Consider the following 25910-nt stretch of genomic DNA (forward strand, 5'->3'; position numbering starts at 1 on the left):
CCCCCCCCCCTTTCCTCCCCAAACTCAAAGCCCTGACCTCTCCCTCCCAGATTCGCTGCAACCCAGGCTGCCGTGCAACCCAGTTGCAATCACTTTTCTTTTTTTTTTTTTTGCTTAAACCGTGAAGATCCGAATTTTTTTTTTTTCCTCCCCTCTCTTTCCCCTCCCCATCCTCGCCTTCCCCTTCCCCCTCCTCCTCCCCTTGTCTCTCCTCATAATATTATCCTTGATCACTGCCCGGGGTTTGAAGCCCAGAAGTCAGAAGCTGTGCACCCCACCCCCACCGGCTCGAGTGTGCACTGATAGGGCCCTCGCTGCTGGCACCTAGTCAAGCTGAGGTGTCATTGGGATCTCAAATTGCAGCTAGGGGCTGGCAGGCAGCCAGAGGCAGTCTATTTAAAAGACAGCCTGTTCTGCAGTATTCAGTCTCTTTAGAAACTTCTCCAGGGGAAAAGTGTTGGGAGATCTACAAAGTGGATTTTTTTTTCCTCTATTTTCTTTTTTTTTTTTTCCCTCCTTCCCCCTGGTTTTTAGCGCTCCTCTGCAGACTTTGCAACAAAACACTCCAACTTTGCAGAAAACTTTTCTTTTTTCCTTTTTTTTCCTTTTTTTCCTTTTTTTGGCTTTTTTTTTCCGCTTTTTTTGCCTTTGCAAATCTTGGAAGAGGAAAGCGGGAGGGTTGAACAGAGCCGATCGAAACACAACTTTGCTTCATACCAAGCTTCCCAGCAGCTCGCTGCGTCGGGAGAGACTTTTTCTCCTCCTGCAGAAGAAGAGGGAGGGCAGGGGAGCTTTGCATCCCCTCTTCCTTCTCCTGCGGTTTTTTTTTTCTCCCTTCTTGACTGCTTTGATGCATTAATAGCAGGACACTGGTTTTCAAGGAACTTTGCTCCCTTCCCAACCTGCCTCCTCCCAGCCCTTTGGGAAGAGTGTGTGAGTGTGTGTGTGTGTGTGTGCGTGCGCGAGTGTGTGAAATCGCCGTCCCACCTCCCCAAACCCCCCTGCTCCCCCACGCCTCCCCCTGCAACCTGTGGGCTGTGCAACCCCTACAGGCTTTTCTCCCTTTCCCCCCTTCTTCCCTCCCCCTCTCTTTTTGCGCTCCCGCGGATCGCGGTGCGAATCCCCCCTTCGGAGGGTAGAAAAAGCTGAAAGAAGGAGAAAAAGGAAAAAAAAAAAAAAAACAAAAAGACAAAAAGCAAACCTAGACGCCCCCCCTCTCCCAACGCCAAAAGAAAAGCAGGAGTCTCGCACCCCGGGAATAAACCCCAGAGTGGGGCGCCTGCAAGAGGGGCTGCGCTTTCCGACCCTTTTCCTTTTTGAAATTTTTTAATTTTTTTTTCTTTTTTTTGCCCCCGAAGGGGCAAAGCGGAAAGCAAAGCGCCGCCCGCCCCCCGGCCCCCCCGCCGGCGGCAGCCCCCCGCGCCCCGTCCCGCAGCATCCCCGCCGCGATGCTGCTGCGGCTCCTGGTGCTGCTGGGCGCCTGCCCGGGGCTGTCGCGGTGCCTGGGCTCCTTCGTACAGTGCGAACCCTGCGACGGCAAGGCACTGTCGCTCTGCCCGCCGCCGCCGCTGGGCTGCGAGCTGGTGAAGGAGCCGGGCTGCGGCTGCTGCCTCACCTGCGCCCTGCCCGCCGGCCAGCCCTGCGGCGTCTACACCGAGCGCTGCGCCCGCGGGCTCCGCTGCCTCCCCCGCCAGGGCGAGGAGAAGCCGCTGCACGCCCTGCTCCACGGCACCGCCGTCTGCCTCAGCGAGAAGAGCTACCGCGAGCAAGCCAAGGCCGGTGAGTGACCCCCCCGCTTCTCCCAGCCTCATCTTTCCCGGATGCTTCTCCGCCTTGACGGGTCCTTTTCCATCTTTCCGTCTGCTTCTTCCACCCCGCCACCATCTCCCGGCTGCTCTTCCCCTCTTTCCGGGTGCTCTTCCATGCCCCTCCGCTTGCTTTTCCGCCTTTCCGGCTCCCTTTCCATCTTTCCGCTTGCTTTTCTACTCCCTCCCACTGGCTGCTCTTCCCTAACCCCCCGGCTGCTTTCCCACCCTTCCGGCTGCTTTTCCATCTTCCCAGGTGCTCTTCCATGCCCCCGCTTGCTTTTCCGCCTTCCCGGCTACTTTTCCATCTTTCCGCCCACTTTTCCATCCCCACCCTCCCCAGCTGCTCTTTCATCCCCCCTCCCCCGCCGTGTGCTTTTCTGCCTTTCCGGCTGCTCTTCCATTCTCCTCCACCACCACCAGCTGCTTTTCCATCTTTCTGGCTACTTTTCCATCTTCCTGCCTGATTTTTCTCTCACCCACCACGCATATACACACCCCGGCTGCTTTTCCATCTTTCCAGCTATTTCCCCATTCCTTCCCCTCCCCACCCCCTCCACCGGCAGCTTTTCCAAGCCCCCTGTTGCTTTCCCACTGCTTCTCCACCACCACCACTTCCCCTGGCTGCTCTGCCATCTCCCTATTGCTTTTCCACCTTTCCAGCTACTTTTTCATGTTTCCGGCTGCTCTTCCACCCCCCTCCGTTGCTTTTCCATCTTTCTGGCTCCTCTTCATCCCCCCCAGCTGTTTTTCCATCTTTGCAGGTACTCTTCCATCCCCCTAGCTGTTCTTCCATGCCCCCCGCCGCTTTCCCCATCCTTCTTGCCATCCATGCCCTGGTCGAACCTCCTGTTGCATCATCTCACAGCCTCCCCCACCCCCCCTTCCATCATCACCTCTGGGTTGTCCCATCCCCAATGGAAAGCTTTTCTTCCACACCTCCCAGATGCACCCTGTTAGTCACAGCTGCATCCCAGTCCTTCCCCAGTTGCATCCTTTACATCTTTCCTGCATCCCTGTCTTCACCCTCTCCCTGACCCCTTTCTCTTGCCATATCCTCCACCTTGCTCCAGGGCCCGAGCTGGCCTCTGCAGCTTGAGATAGAGGGGAGGGCAGGGCACCTCCTTGCAACCATCCCCCCATCCCCAAAGTCCTCAGCCCCCCCCAGGTTTGTTGCTCAGCCTCCGGCTTTCTCCTTGCGATCATTGCATCCTGCTCTTCCTGGCTGCCCGCTGCTGGACGTCTTTGTTGAGCAATGGGTTTTAGCCCAGGGAGGTGCAGGTGCATTAGGGACAGGGAATCTGTGAAAGCAAAACATAATGATGGTGTTGCTAATAATCAGAACGAATAGGTTAAAAGCAAGCATGAAGGCTGGCATGGTAGCAGCAGTGCAAAGCCAAGCTTCTGAAATGTTTGCACCTTGCACGTGACAAAAGCACGAAAGAAAGCGCTCCTTCATTTTGGCATGCGTTAAACTCCCATTTCTGGATCCTGTAGCTTGTGCAAGGACACGTTCCCTATATTCTTCCAAATACATCTGTATTTCTGCCACAGTGTGAAGGGGAGGCAGGGAGGATGTCTGCATGTCCAGGGGACCAAGGAACCACTTGGCAAAAAAACCCCAGAAACAAGCCCCCCGCTTTTCTTTGGTCCATGAAAAAGACATTTTTGCTTGTTAGCAAGCTTCTGCTTATACCCGCACAATGGGAATCCGTTTGTCCTTTCTAGCACCTAATAAATCTTGGTGCTTTTATTATTTTTCCCCTTTGCTGCTTGCAGGCAGCGGATGTGTTGCTACACTCCATCCTTCAGAGCACAACCAACTGTGTATAACTTCCCCCCTCCCTCAAATGACAACAAATGTCCAAACTCCCTTCAAATCCGCCAGAAACAGCAAAGCTGAGCTTGGTTTTCTGAAGGGGAGCTGGAGGGGGCAAGGACTGGGAAGGGACCCGCACAGGGAGCGGAGGTGAAGCCAGGAGCTGCGTTCCTGCCGTGGAGCCCAGGAAGCCAGGCAATAACCCGCTGGCAGCAGAGCTATGTGAAGTATCCCGGAGCGCGTCATCCGCGGTGTTTATTTACTCTGTGCGTGTGTGTGCGTGGCCAGGGGCAGGCGGTATGGTCGGGAAGGCGAAGCTATGCAGCTGAAACACAGCAGCGGCTGGGAGAGTGGGGCTGAGGGTGCCCCTTGCAGACCAAAGGCACCCAAAAAAGCTTCGGCGCTTGTCTCCCAGCGGGAATCTCCTTTCGTTCCACCTGTCTCACTCTTCCCAAGGAAACTGGTCCTTTGGCAGGTGCTTTGCCTGAAAAGTTTGGCTGGTCACCTCATAATATTAGTGCTTTTGGTTTTCTTGGGATGGGGAGCACCTGTTGAATGAAGAGGAGAGGGACAGGAAAGAGGTTGCAGGTTTGTTGCAAAACCAACCCCCTGGCACTACCTGCACTTCCAGTTTGGACTCCCCGAGTGCCGCAGGGGGCTCTTTTCAATGGGTTTTGTTCGCAGCTGGGAGATGAGCCTGGATCGGAAAGGCTGCTGCAGGAAGCCGCGGGAGACTGGCAGGCTCCTCTTGAGATTTGTGCGATTGCAAAAAAGATATAAAAAATAAATCAGGAATTCCTGAGGACGGGAGAGGGAAAAAACTCCCTTGGCATTCGACTGGTAGCGTGTGAGAACAAAGTATATTTTCATAGGCGTGTTTCTAAGCAACGGGGCAAGGAAAGAAATGAAGTTTGACTTGAACTTTCTGGCCTCTGCCAGTTTGGCCAGCAGTGCAGGGACCGTGCACTGGGGAAGCTGGCCTGGCCCTCCGATCTATCAATGACCAAAATTGGCCCTGAGATGCAAACTGCTGAGAAAGAATCAGCACTCTGCAAAATAAACTATGTGACAGTGGCGAGGACTAGATCAAACTGCATTTCTATCTATTTCTGTTCTTGTGCTGGCCGAGTTTAAAATCACAGATGCTTTCCTCCTTATAGTCGAGGCGGAGACGCAACAAGCAGTATTGCAGGAGCCCAAGCCTGGGAGGCCAGGCTTGGCTCTCCTGTAGACCAGATGTCTTGCCTGGGGACAAGATGCTCCCAGGTACTGTGCCTCAGTTTCCTCATCTGTAAGCTGGGCACAGCAGTACTGGGAAACGCCGGAGCTACTGGGCAGGATGTGCTCCTGGGTTGCTAAGAGGTCGGAAATGAAAGCAAGTGTGGGATTAAAGAGCTTCGGTAAGGCTTGTTTTAAGTAGATGGATGTGTAGGTACTGACAGGACAGTCCCTGTAGTCCTTCCAGGCACAACAGTCAGACGCTGTCCTTTACCAAAAGCCAAACAACACGGCTGTAATTGACTGTTCCTGGTAAAAAACCATGAATGAGCTTCATTTATGGCACAGGCTGCAGGATTCTGGGTTTTCTTTGTTTTGTTTAGGTTTCCTTTGAAATACACCACGTCTTTCCATTTTTCTCCCTCGTGCTCCTGCCAGACTTCCTCCTGCTGAGACAGCAAGGTCAGGCCAAGCGCCGGGGAGCGGAGGGCACAGATTGGAGCCTGCTGCCCTAAAAAGGCTCGTGGAAAAACAAAGGTTGTCAAATATTTCCTTCTCCTCTCTCATTCCTGCTCTCTTTCTAGAAAGCGAGCAAGACTTGGCAAGTTTCCTCATGAAACCGTGCGCCAACGATAACCAGGAGGGGAAAGAGGGGGGTGTGGAGAATTAGCCCTAAGAAAATCGTCTTTGCTGCGTCAGCTGGAAGTAGGCAGAGGAGGAGTGCTGCCGAGCCCAGGTTTCCTGCGGCTCGTGTTCGGTGCAGTCCTTTATCCCTCCCGGGCATATTCCCTCCACCCCATTTCTCCTTCTCGCTTGGGGATGAGGGGCGAGCGATGGGGACATGGTGGGGCAGGTGGGCAGCTCTGCGCCGAGGTCCAGGGTGAGGGTGAGGGTGAGGGTTAGGGTTAGGGCAGGGGTCGTGGGAGCGGGGCGCTGGGGACGCGCCGGCTTGCGAACATGTGTCGCTCGGGGAGGGACCCGGCTGGTGCCGAGCGGCAGGTCCTTTGTGCGAAGCAGCTCCCGAGCTGTCAAGGCAAAAGCTAGTAGCAACAGGCCTGCAAAGCCTCGGATCCGAAACAGGAAAATCTCCATTTTTCTTTTGATCTGAAGTTTCAACAACAATAACAATATATTAAAAAAAAAAGAGGGTGAAAACCATCAGGTGCCAGCAAGAGAGCCGGGTTTCTGCGGTGTGTGTGTGTACGGGGGAGGGAGGGATGGGGTGGTTCAAACAGGAAAGGAGGGGCCTTGGCTGGAAAGATTTTTCGTCAGCCTGGTTTCTAAGGAAGGAGAGAGAATATTAAGTAGTTGATACAAATGAAATTCCTGCTGGGTGCCAGCAGAGTTCACCGGAGAAAAGACGTGGCTCTGTGCGTGTGTGCGTGTATGTGTGTGTGCATGAGTGATAGAGCTGGTCCCGAGCTCCCGCGCAGCGCTGTCGGCCTGGACCCGCTCCAGGTGACCGAAGGGAGCCCCTCCAGAGCCCCTGCTGCTGCAGCGCAGAACAGGGGCTGGCCTTAATGGGAGCCTCTGCAAACCTGAGGGATGCAGGAGGAAGGCTGTGTGCCTCCTCATGTTGCTATTTAAGCATGAGCATCCCATGCCCAGATGACCGTCGCAGCTTTGGCATGTTGGTGGTGTGAGCACAGTCGTGTGCGACTGGAAGCGTTTGCATGACTGAGGGGTGAGGTGTCCCGTCAGGCTCAGAAGAGAGGGGTAGGAGAGCTAGGGTACGTTTTGTGCCAGCTTTAGGACAGCCCCTCATTTCCTTTGGTCGGGTAGTTTGGCACACGTGTGTCAGGGCAGCCGGGGAGGAAGGACAGGAGGAGAAGCAGCGAGCGGGTGCTGCCTCACACGGAGCGCGGTGCTCTGCTTCCTCCTAACGTCCACTGGAAGTTTTACCCACGCTGGATAGAAAGGCAACGCAGATGTAGGAGCAGCTGTGGGAGTTGTTATAGCAGTGGCGGTTCCCAGCACTCTTCACCCAAACTGGAAAGCCTGGGAGCAGTCTGGGAAGGGGGGCAGGAACCTCAGCCCCTCTGGGGCTCATCCTCCTCTGCTCAGCGAGGCAAGCCGCTAAGAACAGTTGCAGTTCGTTTCACCTGTGCTAAGTCACAGAGGAGATAAAAGGGCTCATGGCACAGCAAACCCTGCCTATTATTTTACCAAGCACTTAGTAGTGCAAATTCAAGGTCGGACATAAATAAAAGCAGAATTTGGCTGGAACACACCTGCCCCTCGATGTGGGCTGCAGAGCAGCAGGATTAATATGCACAAGGAAGATATGCATGTGAGCATACGCACACATGTACCTGTGTTCACACGCCCATGCACGCCTGCACAAACATTTAATGTGTGCAAACACGCACACGGAGCATTTTTGTCTCTGCGGGCAGAATGGTTTCCAGGCAGCACATACAAACCTCTCTTAGGTGCAGTGGTTCTGCTTATGACTGGCACATTGGTATTTTGCCGTCAAGATCAGATATTGGCGTACAGACCAGCCTACCCTATCCTCCCACTGAGGGCTGAGAAATGAGGTGCAGCAGGTGAGCATATCAAACAAGGGGAGGCAAGGAAGGAGATAGAGGCAAGATATTCCTCTCAGCCAGCTGTGTGGACCTGAACTCTGCCTCCATGCTTGGAGGTGGGTTGTATTTTCTGGATGGACTAAGTCTGTGTTAGTTAAATACCCCGAGAGATATCCCAGTGAAGGCACAGATAGGTTGTGGCTTGCAGAGGGCAGCCAGTCCTCCTGCAGCATGCCAGGGCTGGAGGACCTGTGTGGGCGGCAGCGGTGCCTGGTGGCATGGGTAGACGAGATGGTGCCAGGAGCACTGAGTGTGCTGGGACCCTATAAACTTCTCGTTGCCCAGGCAGCAATAACTGGCCTTTGGGAAAGCAGGAAAGAAGAACTGAATTGGGAAAAGATGGCAAATTTGCTGAAATGTGGCAAGCTGAGGGCAGGAGAAACAACCTTCAGCGTTGAGGAGGAGGAAGCAGCAGGACTTGATGACATGGTGCATGCAGAGGTCAAGGATAATCCAAAGAGTTTGACCTGGGTGAACTCACTGGCAGCCTGCATTAATAACCACCTAGTCATTTGTAAGGAGATTTTTTACAGGTAAAAAGATAGATATTATCTGTTTATCCTCAGGACAAGTGTAGCCAAAAGCACAAGGAGGCTCCTCTGGTGACGAGGAGAGGGAACCCTGGCCCACATGCTGTGGTCTTCTAAGACCTGGACCCCCCAGGCCCATTTAGCGAGAGCCTCCATCTCCCCGGGGCGATGCACAGGGCTGCCCATGGGTCACAGAGTGGGGTGGCAGCTGTGCCAGCACTCCCAGACCCCGGGGCTGCCCATTTAGGATCTCTGTTCACACTTGGTGCCTCTGCCTATCCCAGAAGGGTCACGTCGCATCTGGTGATGAAGGAGTGAAATCCCCCATCCTCTCACCACTCAACCCCCACGAGACACTCTCTATTCCTTCAGCTTTGTAGCCAAGGCAACTCTAGGCACGATGTTGTTTTTGAGGTGGCTCTTTGACGCTAGTGATCTGAGGGGACCCTTAGTGTTTATGTCAATCCACGGCTCGCAGTTAATCCCAGTGGAAGCCAGTGTAATGTGTTTGCAGAAATTTGGGACTCTTGGTGGCTTGATGTGGGCAAACTTGCTCTCAAGGAAGCCATTTCTCAGCATGCTTTGGTGGATCTCCTGTCTGTTTATGATGTTTTCAGGACAAGTGTGCTAACTGCCCATCACTCCATGTCTTTTAACAATCAGCTTCTGGCTGGGAGACCATACCTGCCTTAAGCTATGCCTGCAGGAAAGTCTAAGCCTCCCTGGCTGCAGAGAGACTCTGGTCAACAGGCTAAACCTTGAGAAGGCATCTTAAATTTATGCCTGTGGAGTCAGTGGGCACTTCTTGTGTGTGTTTGCATAAAGCCTTGCTCTCACTATCGTCCTCATTTGCCAGACGCCTCTGATACTCCCATAATTTTCCCTTGTGCCGCCACCCTTTTGGTACTGCCTCTTTCACACAGAATGTGGATATGGGGTGTCAATACCCCCCACAGCAAACTGGCACGTAGTTCCCTATTAGCTTGGCAGGGCTTGATCCTGCAAGATACTGAGCACCTTTTCGCTAGGCCCAGAGCATTATAGGCTTTCAGGCACCTAATCCTCTTCATGGGAGCCAGCTACTTCAGTCCTCGAAGGACTGTGAGGCCAAAGCAGAAGATGCTGTTGGCTTCAGTAGGCTTGGAAAGCTCTTAGCAGCTGCCTGCCTTGAGGGCTGTTATTGCAGTTTGGTTTGTTTGCTTGTTGGATGGACACAGCTGGCTCAGGGATGGAGATAATTGTTATGTTGATGGAGATAACTGATCTGGTTGCTATTTAAGGGCAAGAAGGTAATCCTGACAGATACTTAAGGAAATGATCCCCTAGCTAAACAAGAGAGGGAATGTATCTTAAAGGTAACTGTGGGGGCAAAGTTGGCCAATAGTCATAATTCTTTTTGTAGAAAACCAGTAGAAATATTTTCTTTTTCCAAATTCAGATGGGATTCATCCTTGGAAGACAATTGAATCAACAGTCCCATTTATTATTCATGCTTAAGAAATCAGATGTTATGTGTTGGACTAATGATGAAAATCTAGTAATTAAATAAGCCAGTGAACAACTATGGAACCCAGCTTTCACTTTTTAATTTAAAGGAAATGCTGGAAAAGAAAAACAGTTTTATTAGGGAGGGACTGCATGCCTTATACCTGTCCAGCAGTCAATTATGGTGCTGCCACAGCCACATGTATGTCTTAATACATCTTAATAATGTCTAAACACACAGTGACATACAGTCACTTTGCTTTTACTTGTGACTCCTGCTTTCCTGAAGAAATAGGAGAAACGGGTGAAATTTTACCGCATCGTTTCATAACCATTTCAGTGTTCAGTTATTTGGTTTTGTAATAGCAGAGGAGGCTTGAGGCTGCAGGAAAAACAACAAAGTGCAACAGGGATTTTATCATTCTAGAAAGGCTCCGGACCTGTGGCAAATGGTGATCAGTTGTCTGTCTTGGAGTTTCAGACCCCAAAGTGGAGGTCTGCACTCTTTGCTCCATCAAAGGACCCGTGATATTTTATTAACATTGAAAAGCATCTTTGCATCGTGGTGGACCAAAGGGAATTGGTTAATGTATGCAATGGTACAGTGCAGGGAGGGAAATGGCTAGGAGAAGCAAGAGTCATCCGTTAGGATCAAGCCTGGGCAAGTTTCTGCTTATCAGTATTGTCAGAGTGTGAACATCAAACTTCTGGTACTTTTTTGTGGTACTGCTTAGGTGGACTGAGAGATTAAATAATGGCCAGGCCTACTCCAGGCGAAGGTTTTCTGAGAGAAGGAGCCATTAAGAAAGTAGAAGGGAGTCCTGAGGGCAGAGGTGGAAATCTCATCACTCGGAACTCTTAAAAGTCAGGTTGGACAGTACATGTGATGATGTGTCATCTGGTGCTGACACAGAGATGAGCAATGGATGATCTCACAGATCTTTTCCATCTGATTTAAGGCAGAGCTGTGAAAGTCAGGCTGGAGGTCTAGAAATTAATCCAGGCTAGGCTGGAGGTTGCAATCACAGCTGTTTGCCTGAAATGCTTGTGGTGTTGGACCAGTTCTCATCCAGCACCTGACACAGGTGCATCTCCAGACTCCACCTGATGTGCCTTCACCTCTCTCTGGACCAGGCAAAGGGTTTGGCTTTCTTGGCTCTTCCAGTTACTGGCTGCTGTTGAGGCTGACAAAGACCCTCATTAACATAAGTGAGGATGGGTTTTGTGATGGAGACCACCAGCCTCCAGTGGGAGCAGCCTCTCTCAGATTCAGTTCCAGTAGGCCAGTTGTTAAAAGTTTCTGCTTGGTATGAAACTAAATCAGCTTCAAAACCCTGATTAAAAGGCAAAACCCACCTTCATCTGTAAGCAGGCCAGAGAGCTTAGCATAAACTGTAGCGGCTACATCTCTGGAAGGACATCCTCTTGGGATCATCTCCTTTAATACAGAGGTTTCCTCTTAATTGCACATTGTTCTCAGGGTAAAATGCTACAATATCCACAGTGATATACCAGCTTTTGATGACCGCCAGCAACACTCGTCATGGTTATGGTTCTCTTTCTAAGGCCTTCTTAGCACCTGGCTAAACTATGATTTGTCATGTTTGGGTTTCAGTGATCAAAATAGTATCAGCGTCCTGGCAGCATCCTGCTTTCAAGTCCAGGTTTCTTGATATCTCATGTATATTGACACCTGCCATCAGCTGAGTTTTGGAGACAGGCCCCACATAGTCCAAGGGGGCAAAGCTACCAATTCTTCCTCCCTAGTGATGGTTCCTCCACCACTGCTGTTGAGCTACCTCCATCTGAAAAAGTCCTTCTTGTCCCCTTCTTTCTCATACAATAATCATAGTTGAGGGATGCTATTAGGCTTCTCTTCCGACCCATCACACCTCCTTTATTCCTAAAGACATAGCAAAATTTTTTTCAGGTGATCTCTTCCCACCTGGTGCCCAGATGAGCAGTTCACATCCTTTTGTTTTCATTCAGAAGACCTGAAAATACGTTTGTTTTCTAGGCAGGGTTTTCCTGTCTTTTTGCCACAGATAAACCCCACAGATAAATTGCTGGTAAACAATTAAACGATGCTTGTCAGGAGCTACTTTAGATTTTCCTCACCTTTACTGTCAGTTAGGCAGAGACTGTCATGCAGTCTTCTTCCCTGAGTTTTCCTTCTTCGCTCTTTTCTGCTCTTAGTTCCTTGGCAGCCTGGTCGGTTTTTTGCCGCCTTTATTACAACCGATGGAATCTGCCTCTAGGGTGGCTTTGTTGGAAAAGATGCAAAACTGAGAAAGACTGAATGATTTCATCCTTTCCAGGAAGGAAAAATATGTCTTGGTCACTATGATATTGAAGGATGATTTATTTAGGTTTCTGTGGGTCATTTTTCAGTTCAGCTCTCGGCTTCTTCTGCAGTTTCAGCATATGGAATGGGGAACATCTGCAGTCTCCAGATGATGTGAAGGAAATATGTTTTATCTTCCTATCATCAGTGCATCAGCAACAGGAGCTTCTTGATGTAAATCTAATCCTGAAATATTTCCTTCCCCTCTACTTGCCAGTTCAGTTCCCTGGAAGATAACTTTGTTCAGGAAATGTCAGGCTGATACAAGCAGCTATCTAGAAACAGAGTGCCTGCAATTTTGCAAGATGACACATGTCGGCATCATTTAATTGTAATGGATGGATGTTTGTTCACCATCTTATGGGAGGGAGAAACTCTGGAAAGTTTTCCAACTCTTTTACTGGTTAGACATTTTGGGTTCCCTCTTGCACCGAAACGGTTGTTTCTGGGAACCCCAAGTCTCTAGCCACACTGCCTGTCCACCACAGGCCCAGACCTTCACCTGAACTTGGTGTGTCCTGTATATGCATTGCTAGCTCCCAAGCCTCTGTTGAGAACTGATCATCATAGCCAGATTTAGGAGCTCTCTGGAGAGAGAGAGGCAGGTTAAAGACAACAGTGAGCCCAAGTCCTTGCTTGTACATCCCAGGTCACAACCAGCCCAGCCCTCCAGCTGATACCCAGGCTTGGCTCTTCCAGGACAGCATAGATGCTTGGAGCCTGCTGAAGAGCTAGCAACGTGTAGGGAAGGCTCTTAACATCATGGAGCTTCCCATCTCTAAACCTGGTTTTCTCCCTAGTCTAGAGAGTTGCTCCCAGGGAGTTTTATTTTGTGGCTGCAGCAAGGAAGGGCAGCTCAGGAAAGTATCATTTGGCACACAGCAATGCACATCCTTCCTTACAGTTCAAGTTCCCATAGCTGTACCTCTCCCACCTCCGCGGCACTTGCTGGCACTGCGGAGAAGTGGTGCTGACCCAGAGATCCGTTCCTACAGATAGGCCCTGCGCTTCCAGAGCAGACCAAAACATGAGCTGGTTCCCTTGAGAGCTCCTTTCCCACATGCTGAGCTGCATTTCTCCCCCATCCAGCTCTGTATGAGGACACCGAGGTCATCAGGAAAATGATCTCCATTTCCCATGAATCCTATGTGAACCTGGGGCCAGCCCAAGCACCTGATATTCACGCTCTGCAGGTGAGCCCTGGCTGATGCAGCAGAATCTGCATCCGCAGGTTTCTGCTGAGGAGACAAAAATCTCCTGAGAAAGAGCTGGTCTTCTGAGCTAGTTCAGCAAAGCCCAAACAATAACTTAAAAAAAAAAAAAAGGCCACAGTATAGCACATCCCTCTGCCATCCATCCCAGCTCTCCGAGGCTCTTCAGGTATTCCTGAGCTGTTCCCAACCATCCTACTGGTCCTTAGCTTAATAAAATCGAAATAAATCTTAACCTAGTGTTGAGTCTTTCCAGCTCTCTGGCTGCTTTTCCATCTTTTCCCTAAGCTTGTTCCCACTGATCCGTATCCTTCTCTTTAAATGTGTCTCTGTGGGACAAGAGAGTGAGGTCCCAGCAACTTTCACCATGCTGTTGCAGGGATTTCAGGTACTGGGATACCCCAGAATTCTCTTCCAAAAGCTTGCATGGCTTTTGGGCTGTGGACTATTTGGACTCTGATCATGTCGTTGGTAGGGGACCGGGCATGGTGGGGCAGAGTGGGTGTTTTTGTGGGTGTTCCATGATGCTTTGACTGCTAAAGACTTCCTTCCACATTCTGCAAATCACAAAGGTGATTTGCTGCCTTCGGCAGCTGTTGAGGTACTTAATTCCCAGTGAAGGAAATAGGGTCTGGGTTTTCTTTACCACTGCTCCTGTGCCTGTAAAACAGTTTGGCACTGCTGCCCATGAGAGCTGCACCACAGGCTGCAAGGGCACCAGTACTGAAGAGGTGGTGGGATTTATCTTGCTTAACTTCAGACCTTTGGAGGCCTAAGTGAGACCATTGGAGTCACAGGAGGAGCGACGGGAGCCTCCAGAGATATGTTGTTCCACTATAAAATCGGCGCCCAAGCCAAATGATGGGGCTGGTCACAATTTGGAGGGTGCAGCATCTCTGCAATGACTGAGACATGGAGTTGAGCCACCCAGTGAAGCCCCAACACCTCTGTGTTAGCGGATGGGTGTTATTTGACACAGATCTGTCGTAAATGTCTGTTGTGCATTGCTGGGACTTGGGGGAGGTGGGGTGGGACTCCAAGCAGGGCTGCTGTTTTTCTGTCCTTCTCGGTGTGTGGTGTCTCCTCCCAGTCTCTCATCGCCTGCAAGCATCACCAGCGTGCTCCCTCACCAGTTCCCACCAGACTGGCCGCACCGGCCTGCCGTCGAGTCCCCACCAAAAGCACAAAAGTTCGTCGAAAGTCCAAGGCACATTGCAGCTGACTCTCCGTCAGCCAACGCCCTGGGCTAGCGGAGGGACCGGCCGGAGCCTACATCCCCAGCCCTGGCTGCTTCTCCTCTGGTGGGTGCCAGACGGCCTCGGGCTGGGCGGCCGCCTGAGATCACCGCCTGACTTCAGCGGGGCGGTGGTCCGGAGCAGTGACCCCAGCCCTGGGCATTGCGCCTGAGCCGGCTCCGCTGCCCACCCCTGTGGGGCTGTGATGAGGAGCTGGGGGTCGTTCACCACCATATTGCGGGGTTGTGCCTGTGACGGGAACATAAACGAGCTGTTCTTCGTTAGGGCGGTGAAAGCTCCCTTCTGCCTGGGCTGATCCGGGCTGCCTCCAGAGAGCTCAGGAATGCTTTTGCTCAGTTGTGCTCTCCAGCTGCCAAAGGACGCGAGATGAGATGACCCTCCTTGCTCCACATCCCTTCCCTGCCTGCATTATCCCTTCCCTGCCTGCATTTCAGGAATGCAAACACAGTGGCTGTCCCTGTGTGCTGACCAGGAGGGAGGGATTTTTATTTTCCTGTCATGGTCACAGGTGCAAATCCAGGCTGGGGAGGAACTTGTCTGCCCATCCCAGGAGGTTTCGGCGTAGGTCAGGCACATCCCCTCCTCTGGAGTGGGGACAAGTGGGGAGGGCAGCTGGGGGAAATGCATGATGGAGGTTTTTACCAGCCAGGGACCTGAGCACAGACCTCCTCTATAAGACCCAATCTGAAGAAAAATAGGTACATCTCTGATGTGATTTGCAAGTGCAAAAGCTCTTTTCAGGGACTTTCCTCCTCTCCCAGCCACAGGGAGCCCAGGGGAAGCTGCTTTGTGTTGCCCAGCAAAAACCAGTACCATAAAGGATCGAGGAGGAAGGAGAAATGGGAGGATCCCATCCCTCGGGCAGGTACAGGGAAGAAGACAAACATTGATTTCAGCAATCATTGCCTCTGCCTGCGTGTGCGTGTAAAGTCCAGCAGGAAGACGTAAGAAGCCGGCGTGGGGCTGGGCAGATAATGGAGCTGCTGTAGATAGCAGTCTGCAGCTGTTTGTGCCGGGGAGCTGTTGTTATGGGTGAAGCTTGGAGGGAGTGTCCGGATCTGGCTCTGATGAGCGCTTTGGGGTCCCGATCGATGAGAACTGCAGAAAAATCCCTCCCTCTCTCCCCCAGCCTCTCCTGTAAATTTTTTCCCTTCTCTGTCACCAGCATTGGCTACCTAGGTGTCTGATCCCAAAATGTTGTCCCTCACGCCAAAAAGAAAGCAAAGGTGTCAGAGATCACCCAGCTAGGTTTGGAAAATGCCACGTTATTGTAAGCAGCAATGGGACAGAAACTGGGGTCCTCCAAAGACAGTTGCCAACAGGGCCCAAAATCACAAGGAACCCGTTGGAAAAACAGCATGGGGGCACTCAGTTGTGAAGTCCTGCAGCTGAGGATATTCCCTTCATGGGAATACTGGGAGGTGGCTCTTCATCGTGGGGATAAATCCTCCTCCAGTGGAGAGCAGAGACACCGTGCACTGTTGCACTGCGTTGTATAGTGGGAAACGCTGCTCTCTTAAGCAGCGATGTTTCAGCCCTGGGTAATGTAAGCCTTGATTTCCATCTTGCAATGAGCACCTCTGAACAGAGATGGCTGAGTTTGGGGGCAAAGGAAGGACTGGGCAACTACTCAAGGTCTCCACCAGTGGCACTTGTTGGCATTCCTGCACTAGGGGTTTAACTGAGATCCCCGTTAAGTCTTTCTCCAACACCTTCCTGCTTAAGTGGTGTATTATGCTAATGCTCATGCTGTAAACAATAATCATGATAATAATCAAGAGGGCTGTTTAGCAAGCTTGTGCTATGGTTGTGCTTGTCCTTAGGGGTGTGTGGCTTTTTTTGGATGTTTGAACGGGACAGCAAGTCCTCCAGCAGTGGGCTGTGGATGTAATGAGCATGGATCATTAGCAGCAGCGGTCAATAGATACTTTTCCTACCTTCCTGCCAGAAAACGGTGAAGATGTGTTACAAAAATTCAAGCCTCCTAGCCATTTGGAACAAGCTTCCTGCTCCTCTCTGTCATGTCAGCAAGCAGGGAGGTGGTGTTCCCACACGCCCTGCACCCACATGTGTACACACCCACCCACCCTGTGGGGACCTCACACATGTCCAAAACCTCTGGAGCACCCAAGGACCCAGGCTGGGTTTTGGCCCCGGGGCAGGAAGGTGCACGGGCTGCTCTGGGTGGCGTCTGTCAAGGACAGCAGGCAGCTGGACTGCAGCAATTCGCAGCTTCCCAGAAACTGCCGGGTATTTTGCTACTCCGTATCCCTTCTGTAGGGGCAAGGTGAAAGGGTTGGAAATGGCTCCTGCTAGGGAGCTCCCTCTGGCCAGCCTGGAATGGGGAGAGGGCACTAAGCCCTCAGCCCCGGGGCAAAGGACAGCCCACTCTCTGATATGGCTATTTTCTGCCTCCCAGGTCTCATGGGAACCTGCCTGCATGAATTAGGACATCAACAACACAGTCCTGCTGGCCTGACTTGTGTCAGGAGCCTCTCCAGATGCTTGCCCCTCCTTCCCTGGCTCCTCCATGGGCACTGCAGCATCAGACCAGACACGAAGCCATGGGGTGGCTCTGAATTGGGTCGTCTCCTGCCTTGGCTGTAGGGTCAACATCCCCTTGAGGTGGCTACAGCCCAGGTCTTACCTCCAGGCTAGCCAGGCATCCTCAGCTTGGCCAGCAATGTCATTCTTCTGTGTGGCCAGTGAGCCTGGGACCTCCGCTGAGAGGTCACCTCCTCCTGAGGAGTGGGGAAAAGGGATGAGATGTGAGAGCCACCCACCTCCTGCTTCCCACTGTCCCCCAGCTGGGGACATGGTGAGTAGGGCCTTCCTGCCCGTGCCTTGCACCCATAGCTGAAATATGGAGATTTAGCATGCTCTGTCTCTGCAAACAGCTGCCTGCCTGAAACCCAATCGCTGGGTTGGCAAGGCGGATGGGAGTAGGCAGGAATGGGCTGTGCAGCGGGACAGATCCTGACAGCGAGGGAGGAGGAACTCCAGCCTCCTTCCTGAGTCTCAGACAGGCACAATTACGGCTCATTCGTGGAAATTGGGCGTTGCTCCTGCTGGCGTCTCCTCAGGAGCAGAGGTGCAATGGTGCCAGCACTGCCTGCCACGAGCCAGCCCCGGGGTGGCAGATGGAGGTTAATGAACGAGCTGGTGGATGAGGATGGGCAGGTGGGTGCAGGGGCTCTGGGGATGCTGACGTGGGTGTCTGGTCCCGGCTGCAGCGAGTGGCTGCAGGTTGATGTGGGTGAGCCGGCCAGGAGGCGAAGCAGGGGAGCTTGCGTTGGCACTGGGAAGGTCCCTCACCAGCTGCCCAGAGTTTGTCAGGAGTTCATGTGTCAGAGACCTCTGCCCTTCAGTTTGTCAAAATTGTCTTGTTAGTATCAAATGAGGGAACAGATAGTCGAGTGCATGAGCAGGGACTGCTTCAACCTTGTTGCTGAAGGAAATTAGGCGATAAAAAAACATCAGAGGGCAGAGGAAAGGGATCCCTCCAAGGCATCCATGGGGTTCTCACTGGAAAATAAAAGACCCTAACTAGACAGCACTGCTGAGCAGCAGACAGAGGAGTCCCACCACAGCCATCCCTTGTTGTATCACTACTTGAGCAGGGACCCGTGCGTGCCCTGCAGGAGGCACTGGACTCAGGCTGGGAGCTGGGCGGCTTTCAGTGCGTGCCAGCTCTCCGCTCCCTCTGCAGAGCACTGGGCTCCTGTGGCTCCTATCTCCCCTTGCCGAAAGGGCTCCATGTTAGTCCCCAGCTCCCAGCCTGCTCTGGCTGGCTGGCAGCTTGCAGGAAGCAGAGAAATAAGGTGTTTGCAGAGGCTGAAGCTGCTGACCATACGAACAGGCTGAGCTGCTGCAAACACCCATTGCAGCACGAGTCCCAGGGACTGGACACCCTGTGCTGTTTTTCTGACTGAATCCTCACTGCCTTGTCTCATTTGTTTGTTATTTTAGGTTTGCCCAGCTGTGCCTCTCATATTTGTTATTGCAGAGGTAATGAGCTGTGCCCCTTGTGTTATTGTAGGGTTGCCTGCACCGGTGTGAATCCTCCCCTCCCCTTAATTACTGTAGGGCAGCCCAGGGAGATGCCCTGGCTCTGCGGTGTCCAGCCCTGGCAGTCAGTCCCAGAGGGGATTCCCGGGACAGATCACAGCATGTTTCATTGCCGTGGAAGGGCTTAGTCATTGCGGATATCTCCGGTCTCCTTTTGGACCTCGGATTTCCACAACAACTCTGTGGCAAAGGATGCTCTTCTACTGCACCTTGTACAGTGTCATTTTCTGGGGGACAAGATCATTCCCAATGTAATCAATTTCTTCCCTATCCCTTGTCTGTCATCCCCTTATAATAGAGGAGCCCCAACCTGTGGGGGCCTTTGAGTCCTGCAGCAAGAAAAAACCCCCAAACATATGAGCATATGGGGCAAAATGGCAAGAGAATCCCATCCTGGGGATCCATGTGAGTCCCGGGGATGGTGCATGGAGTTATTTACATTGCTGTGGGCAGTTAGGAGGGCGCTGAGTCTGGGATGCTGACCCAGCTCTGTTCTTGCGGAAAGAGAAGAAAAAAGGCTGCTTTAATAAATAAGTGGCCATGGAAAAACTTTCCAGTTTTGCTGGGAGAGGGCAGGTCCGCCTTGGGAAGGAGGGAGGGGAGACTGGCAGCCGTGGCAGGCTTGGGGGTCCAGTGAGCAGCCTGTCCCCTCAGCCACCTCCAAGGCCACCCGGTTGGGGGGGTGTGACAGGCCGGTGCTGCCATCTGCCGCTGAGCAGCACGTCTGTCCCCCCTCGCCGAGCATCCCCCGGGCACCCCTGGGTGGCCTGGTGGGGCAGAGCCATCCTCCTCCCCCCAGGGGTGCATCTGGCCTCCAGGGAGCAGCCAGTCTGCAGGGAGACTCCTGTTTGCTTTGTTGGGTGGTGATGGGGGGTTACCCACTTCTATTTTCATACTGAACCTTTTTCTTTTGTCCCAACAGTGGTGTTGCAAGGAAGGGCAAAATTGGCGCCCTGCTATCTTCACCATAGGGTTTCAGGAGGGGATGAGCTGGGTTCACTGCCATCGAAGTCACAGGAGACACCGTGCAGGGAGGGATTTCAGCTGCTTTTCCTCCTGCTGCAGTGGGTTCCCCTGTGCCTGCTTGCTGTGCTGAGCACAAACCTGACATCAGCACAGGGCTGCTGGGAACCAGGGACTGGGAGACCGGGAGCCTCAGGAGCTTTAAACTCTATTCAAATTTAGTCCAGAAATAACCCTTTTTTCACTCCAGTGGCTGTACTAAATGTCACAAGTCATCTAAGTTTAGACTGTCACCAGCTCTCTCCTATATATAACCATGCAGGGCTCCTGACTGCATCCTGCCAGCACAGGTCACTCTGGGGCGATCCGGGGGGTTGTATAGGAAGGCGACTGCTGTGGGCAGAGCCTAAACGCGCTCCTCCCTTGCCGTCGGTACTATTGGTGGCAGCTACGGTCAGGCAGCACCGCTCGGCAGTGTTACCCTGGGCTTTGCTGGCTGCTTGGTGGGTGCCAGCAGACAGGGAATGGTTCAGTCAAGTGAGCATGGGGCTGCAGACTGAGGACCCTGGAGATCCCAGCACTTGTCAGCTGTGTCTTCGGCATCACTGCCAAAGTGTCTGCCCCATCACATGGTGGCTTTGCTGTGGGATTGGCCTTGACTTTGGAGTTGTCTCATCTTCGAGCTTTTGCTCTTGCATCTGCAAGGCAGAGTGGGGTGTGAATTTGTTACTTAATCCTCTCACCATGGCTAAAGAGGGGCTTCTCTGCCACATTTTGTGTGTCATCTGGTCCTAACCCTCCTACCAGTCCTTCTTCACTGACACACTGCAAACGATGGTGACCTTGTATGTAGGAGCCCATCTTGACCCCCAGCTCCTCCACGCCCGCGGACACCTTCCTGTCCTGAGCTCGGGGGGTCACACAAAAGCCATGCCAAGTCCCACACAGTGGGATAAAGCCAGGGCTGTAGGCAGCAGCTGGGAAAGGGATTTCTTTGGTCATTTATCCCTATTCTGCTTGGTGCAAAGATGTCCTCTGGGGTCAGACAGGAGGCTCTCTGTGCAAAAGCAAGCCCCAGTCAGCTCATGGAGACCTAATGGTTTGGTACACCTTCCGTTCCAGAACGGGAGTCCCGAGAGCATGAGGAGCCAACCACGTCGGAGATGACAGAGGAGACCTACCCACCCAAGGCCTACCGGCCCAAGCATGGGCGCCTCTCCGAGCTCAAGGCTGAGGCCCTGAAGAAGGACCGCCGGAAGAAGCTGACCCTGGCCAAGTTCGTGGGCATGGCGGAGAACACAGCGCACCCCCGCGTTGTCATCCCCGAGCTCCGGCAAGAGTTTGAGCTGGTGGGTGCCTTTGCTTTCCCTCTGCAGGGCTCCTGTGGGCAGGGGGCTGCGGGAGAGCTTTGCATCCCTGGGGAGTGGGTGCTGGTGGGGGCGACAGGGGACCTGGGGGCATTGCAGCTGGAGGCTTGCTGCAGGGTGCTTCCCTTCTCACGGTTCATCTTCTCCCTGCTCACAGGGCCCCTGCCGCAGGCACATGGAGGCATCCCTGCAGGAGCTCAAGAGCAGCCAGCGGATGGTCCCCCGCGCTGTCCACCTCCCCAACTGCGACCGAAAAGGCTTCTACAAGAGGAAGCAGGTAAGAGCGAGCCTCACAGAGGGCTGCTTCCCACACAGGGAGGGTCTGCTGCCCTGGATGGAAAGGATGGAGGTTTTTTCCTCTGCTAGGCTGGTGGGGAGGTTGCTGTGAGCATCTCCAGGCATGGTTGGTGGTGGGTGGCCTTGCTGATGGCTCTGAGTGCCATCTGGCCTGAGGCAAGCACCCTGAAGGAGATGCTGTGGGAGGACAAAGTCAGAGCACCCTGGGCTGGGGTAGCAGCAGGGATGGAAATGTGCTGAAAGCAGAGAGCAGGAGCTAGGTTCTACCCAGGGGATTGCATCGCTGGGGTGAAAGGGGCAAAGTGCAGGGCTGATCCAGATCCCCAGCACAAGGGTGCCACGCGGCGTCTGGTGGCCAGCTCCTGATCTCTGCCCTTGGGTGTCTCCCCAGTGCAAGCCCTCCCGAGGCCGGAAGCGTGGGTTGTGTTGGTGCGTGGACAAATACGGCATGAAGCTGCCGGGGACTGACTACCTGAGCGGAGACCTGCAGTGCCACGCGTTTGACAGCAGCAACGTGGAGTGAAGTTGCGTCCCCTCCCTCCACCCCATCACTACCTACCCAGGCTCCCTTCCACCCTCCCCTCCGCACCTCCCCGCGCCCCGGGACTCCGATTCCTTTCATCTCATGTAAGAAGAAAAAAAGAAAGGAAAAGAAAAAAGAGAAAGGAAGGAAAAGAAAAAAGAGAAAGGAAGGAAAAGGAAAAAAGAGAAAGGGAAAGAAAGAAGTAAAGAAAGGAAAAGCAAAAAGAGAGAAAAGAAAAGAAAAAAGAAAAAGAAAAAGAAAAGAAAAAAGGAAAAGAAAGGAAAAAAAGAAAACAAAGGAAGAAAGGAAGAAAAGAAAAGAAAAGAAAAGAAAAGAAAAGAAAAGAAAAGAAAAGAAAAGAAAAGAAAAGAAAAGAAAAGAAAAGAAAAGAAAAGAAAAGAAAAGAAAAGAAAAGAAAAGAAAAGAAAAGAAAAGAAAAGAAAAGAAAAGAAAAGAAAAGAAAAGAAAAGAAAAGAAAAGAAAAGAAGAGAAAAACAAACCCTGAAGAAACTGAGGACTCGGAATCTACAGCAGCCTCTTGACAACAAGGACTCAGCAAGGAAAGGACAGAGCCAGAGACAAACCAGCTGCGGCCGCTCCGCCATCCCATGCCTCTCCCCAGCGCCACCCGCGCCCCCCCTGCCGCGAGCAGAGGCCACCCCGATGTAGGAAGCTCTCCGAGTTGGTGATTTTCCAGTACAGGTTTCGGGCTGGTTAGTTGTTGGTTTTTTTTTTGGGTTAGCCAGTAATTTTCTAAAGAGCCTCGAGAGAAATCCTTGTGGCCATTGGCGTTCCCCCTCCTCGCTGCGCTCCTCTGGAGTCTCCTCCCCACATCGCTGGGACTCACTCGAGTCAATTTGATTTGACTTCAGTCTCAAACAACCACCCTGGATCCAGGCAGATTTCAACACGTCAGGAGGAGGAGTGGGACTGCTGGCTTCGTGTCTGGAGATGAGCCGGGGAGCAAAACAGCTCCTGCAACAGCGTGAATAACTCCCCCCAAAAAATATTTGTGGACTTCAAAAAGAAATCATCCAAAAAGGCAAGATATCCTTCTTCGTCCGGTTCCTCTCAAACGGGAGGTCAGAAATCTTTTTTGGACAAGCGGGACTCTCACCGTTGTCCATCCAGGTGTGGAAGCGTTTGTCGCCTGCATGCATGTGCGTGTTTGTGAGCGTGTGTGTGTGCACGGACGTGGCTTTTCCTCCTTGCAAAACTTCACCTTGAAACCTGCAATCTGGAGGGCTTAGCTGTAAGCAGGGGGAGAGGTGCTTCCCCCTCTCAAAAAGTAATAATAACCTGCCCGACTGAGCACGGGAGCCGACGTCGACGGCTGCATCCGAGCCAACCCCACAGATAGTCCATCGCTGTCCAGACTGAAGCATCCCTATGTGGGGACAGGGGGATCGGGGCCAAAACTCTTCACCACCCTTTGCCGCCACGAGGAAGAACAACTATGGAGATTTTTATTTTATTTTATTTTTTTTCACAGCCAAAAAAGTGGTTTGCTCCAGGGGAAAAAAAAAACAAACCTATACTTTGTTTTGTCTTGGATTTTTGTTAAGGCTGGTTTATAGCCTTCCCCATGGGTAGGAAAACAATGGTCTCCGTCCTTTCGCATTGAGGATACTACTTACTTACATTGCCACAGCTGATTCCTGCCACCCTGCAATAAGATCCTGCGACAGGCCCTCACCTTTAACCTGGGATCCAGCTCCTTGTTGAGTGACAGCAGCCACCATGCCGTGGAGACCCACTGACTCAGGCGTGCTGAGACAGCCCTCAGCTGCCTTCCTGAATTTTTTGTTGTTCTTAATTTTTATGTTTGATTTTGGGACTGTTGCCTCTCATTTCCCCATGACAAGGGTCTCCAGGATGTTGGTGCTCGGAGGAGAACCTGCAGCGAAAGGAAGGAAGGAAAGGAAAGCAAGCCGGGGTCTGGGTGCTGTGGTCCCAGTGGGCAAACATGCACCCACCAGGGACCACATCCCACTGCCATGGTTGGAGCTGGCAGCCAGCACTGCCCAAAGGACACGGCTGATCTCAGGGGGAAGGTTTCTGCACCCTCAAAGTCCCTTTGAGCATGCCAGAGCTGGGCAGGGAGGAGAAGGAGTCCGCAGCGCCAGTGGGGATGGGACAGGGGGGATTCAGCATTGAGGGGCTCCAGCAGAGGCTCCTCTCCATCACGGACTGGGCACCCTCGTAGCCTCCCACGGCATGGCATTGCCCCCCCCAAGCACCCCGCGGGCCCCCCACCAGGACACTTGCCCCAGTTGAGGGCAGGACTGGACACCCCACAGCTGTTTCCCCCAGAGTTATGGTGGGGCCGAGTATCGCTGACGGACTGCTATGGAGACCCAGTGGGGCACGTTTGGAGCTGGGGGCGAGGTGTCTTCCCTTACCCAAAAGAAAGGGGGTGCCACCAAATGCAGATCTGTCCCCCCAAAAAACCCACAGGAGTGGATGACCCCCTTTGTTGCTGGAGGGGAGCATGGCGGGTGCTGGGACAAGGGAGGGACCCCTCCAGGCTCTGCAGGGCTGGTGGAGCAGGGTCGGTTTGATGAGGGTGGGTGTTTAATGGTATGGTGAAGCTGGGGTGAAGAATGGGGTAAAGAAGGCAGGTGGCAGAGGAGGAGGAGCCTGTGCCAACCCCAAGGGCCACAGGCCGCCATTGTCGCCACTGTCTCCCATCTCCTCTGCTCGCTGATCCCCATGAAAAACCTCCTGACTGTTACAGGCCAGTACCACCTTCCCCAGGACCCTTCCCTCCTCTCTCCCTCTTTCTTGCTTTTTTGTTTGTTTGTTTGTTTGTTTTGTTGTTTGATTTCCCATAACTTGAAAGCCTTTGGCTGCAGAGAAAGGAGACGTGCCGCCAGGGCAGGATGGGAGCGGGCAGAGGGACGGCAGCTCCCCACGGACCTTGTCTTTTAGGGCTGATGCTTTTGCAGACCGAGGGTCAGCTCACAGGGGATGCAGGCCAGCTGGGGGCCCAGTGGTGGTCTCATGATGTGGCCACCACGGTGACATTGGGAGGGGGACACAGGGTGCCACCCCAACCTCCCTCTACAAAGTGAGTCTCAGCCATGGCCCCAGGAGCCCAGAGCACCAAAATCCATCCTGCACAGCCTCCCTCCCTCCTGCACATCCAGCACTGGGATGGCACTGCCTGTCCTGTCCTCACCAACCTGGGGGAAGGAGGATGTGAGGAAGGGGCTGCGCCACCCTCGCCCCCCCCCGAAGCCACCTCGACTCCCGGGACAGGGCACCGAGCAACCCCCCAGCCACCCACTCCCTTGTGGATCCCGGGCAGGACGAGGCTGTTTGCAGGCTGCACTAATATTTAGGACCGGGGTTGGGCTGGGGAGCGAGAGCGGCTTCAGGAGGGGTTGGCCACCCCCTGGGGTGGCAGTGACAAGGTGCTCCCGTTCTCAGCACCCAGCAGCACTCTTGCATTTGAGTGAGAAAACCAAAAGGGGCAGAGTTGGGAGCTGGGGAGGGTGCAGGGGGGTTGAGGCACATGGGGAGATGCTGGCAATTTGTGCATCAAGGGGAGGTGCGAGGCTTGGGGGTCTCCAGCCATGGTGTTTGCACCGAGCCCGTGCCGGTAGCCGGGATGCTGGCTGGGAAGGAGAGCACAAGGATGGCGCAAGGTCAGGACAGCCTTTCCACCACATCTCCCCAGGGAGCGGCGCGCAGCGGCTGGGCTACCCCTTGTCTGTACTGCAGTGGACTTCGAAAACCACTAGTACAAGAGCATTTTGCACTATTTCTCCGCTCTCTCCCCCCTTCACTTTTTCTCCCCCTTCCCCATGAAAACTTTCTTTTTGTTGTTGAGGTTTTTTGTTGTTGTTGATTTTTTTTTTTCCCAAACGGAGCATTGTATATTTAAGGACCGACAGTTCACCTCGCTTCCAGACCGCTGTCCTGGCCCTGGCTAGGAGCCCTGCCTACTGTGCCCCCCTCCCCTGCCCCACCAGCCCCCCGCCACTGCCACCGGGACAGACGTCACTGCGCACGTTACCCACCGTTGTAACACAGTTGTTAAAACACACCAGATTCCGAGTTTCCTGCCTGGTTTTTATCTTTAAGCAATACTCACTACACATTTTACGGTAGCTTTTTATAGCTTTACATACATACGGTAGCTCTGTTGTTTTGTTTTGTTTTTGTTGTTTTTTTTTTTCCAGTAAACAAGAAATACTCATAATCTTACTGGTGGGAAAAAAAAAAAAAAGCAGTTTGTGAAAAACTGACAATGGAAGAAGAGCTTAATGCTCTGTTTAGCATTTTGTACTTAAAAAAAAAATCTCACATTTTATTAAAAAGTGAAGATTGCTGTATACTATTTATTCAACTTATAATTTATGTTACTCTTTGATCTTTGTCTTTTCTCATGACAAAGCATTTATTTAATAAAGTTATGCATTCAGTTA

General features: G+C 52.6%; 1 protein-coding gene across 1 annotated transcript; it reads left to right on the forward strand.

The window, feature by feature from the left end:
- The first annotated feature begins 426 nt into the window (after positions 1 to 426).
- Positions 427 to 25910, forward strand: IGFBP5 (insulin like growth factor binding protein 5). The gene is made up of 4 exons (XM_009465145.2): positions 427 to 1779; positions 20413 to 20639; positions 20815 to 20934; positions 21346 to 25910. Exons 1-4 carry the CDS (start codon positions 1449 to 1451, stop codon positions 21475 to 21477), a joined length of 810 nt encoding a protein of 269 aa, XP_009463420.2. The 5' UTR covers positions 427 to 1448; the 3' UTR covers positions 21478 to 25910.

The sequence above is a fragment of the Nipponia nippon genome, unplaced genomic scaffold (genome assembly GCF_047370975.1).
Source record: "Nipponia nippon isolate SJK-2023a ecotype South Korea unplaced genomic scaffold, ASM4737097v1 scaffold_5, whole genome shotgun sequence".
Classification (NCBI taxonomy): domain Eukaryota; kingdom Metazoa; phylum Chordata; class Aves; order Pelecaniformes; family Threskiornithidae; genus Nipponia; species Nipponia nippon.

Coding starts and splice junctions, on each gene's coding strand:
- IGFBP5 (XM_009465145.2), top strand. CDS start 1,449: ATGCTGCTGCGGCTCCTGGTGCTGCTGGGCGCCTGCCCGGGGCTGTCG. Junction 1,780..20,412: donor CCGCGAGCAAGCCAAGGCCG/GTGAGTGACCCC, acceptor CTTCCGTTCCAG/AACGGGAGTCCCGAGAGCAT. Junction 20,935..21,345: donor GCTTCTACAAGAGGAAGCAG/GTAAGAGCGAGC, acceptor GTGTCTCCCCAG/TGCAAGCCCTCCCGAGGCCG.